This window comes from Austrofundulus limnaeus, unplaced genomic scaffold (assembly GCF_001266775.1).
Source record: "Austrofundulus limnaeus strain Quisiro unplaced genomic scaffold, Austrofundulus_limnaeus-1.0 Scaffold153, whole genome shotgun sequence".
NCBI classification, from domain to species: Eukaryota; Metazoa; Chordata; class Actinopteri; order Cyprinodontiformes; family Rivulidae; genus Austrofundulus; species Austrofundulus limnaeus.
The window spans coordinates 413,539-414,775 of NW_013952555.1; the positions used below are offsets into that span (position 1 = coordinate 413,539).

The 1,237-nt window shown below is 38.2% G+C and overlaps 1 protein-coding gene across 1 annotated transcript in view; it reads right to left on the bottom strand.

Moving 5' to 3' along the window:
* Positions 1 to 1,237, bottom strand: part of tjp3 (tight junction protein 3) — a gene marked incomplete in the record, with an annotated part of 38,822 nt that overhangs the window by 14,601 nt on the left and 22,984 nt on the right. The window contains 1 exon segment of the mRNA XM_014016757.1: positions 754 to 850. Coding sequence (XP_013872211.1) covers positions 754 to 850 — 97 coding nt within the window.

A 1,237-nucleotide genomic window follows, 5' to 3' on the forward strand; every position in this document is an offset into this window, starting at 1 on the left:
GGCAGTAGCTAAGAGTCATCCCTGAAGATGTCTAAAAACGTCTTACTACAACGTTTTATTGAACTTGTGCAGATGTGTGAAAAATTTGTCCAAACTGCACATGGAAGCCTCTTTTGGACATATAGTACTGCTAACAAGTTGAAATAATACATATATGAGTAACTTATCTTTCACTGGTGTAAGTTATGTATAAGCGAGGGACAAGCATATGACAGCGTTTCTTGGGCTTATGCAGAGCTTGTGCGCARCCACAGTTTAACTTATGCTGAACTTGTACATATAATGTTGGAGCTACGAGGTCTGCTGTCACAAAGTGACGTTCAGTATCGGCATGAAAAAAAAAATAGGGCAAACGTGGGTTGCATAAGTAAGATGTAAATTTTGAATAAGTTACAGAATGATGTACGATGACAAAGGTTATACTCCGAAGCCAGACAGTAATTTTTCCTCTTCACTAGAACTAGGACACTACGAAGCTGGCTTCCTTTAACTGGTTGTTTTATGTACAGTGCCCTGAGATGACGTTTGTTTTGACGTGGTGCTATATAAATAAAATTAATTGAATTTAAATTTAAATATTGCTGCGTTACACCTTCTGGTGGCAGGAGATAATTAGGAAACTTGAATAGTGTTTCTTAGAACTCATTATTTAACTAAACTTGCACATAAACACAACATTTGTCTAGAACTCAAATATTGTAGAAAATTAATCAGTAATTATTAGTAAACATCTAAGCGTAAGGTGAGCCTCACTTGGGTTTGTTGTTGGCTTTGTCAGAGTTTTCACTCTCTGATGAGGTCCTGGGTGGGACGGATGCATAACTGGCGTCTGATGCTGCATCCGACTGAACTGTGAAAAACAAAACATTACATAGTTAAGTGAAGCTGACTGGACTGGGCCAGCTGAGTGAAATGTTGCTGGTCCCTCAAAAATAAAAAGAAGAAAGAAAAATGCAAGGAAATGTGTTTTTGGTAGATTTTTTTGTAACAATACTTCTTGGCAATAAATCTTTGGAAAGCCTGTTAATTTCCCTTTTAAATTGTGCCACATTTGTAAGGAACATGCATCTGTGGGATAAGCAGTACAGCCGAGTATGTGGGTTGCACACATGAAAAAATTTGCCTAATTTTCTCTGCCAAACAGCTTATTTGAGGTACACTTAGCTGCAGCATGCAGAACGGGGTGGTGACAGACCTTTCCATCAGTCCCATACCTTATATGGAAATGGGACTATTG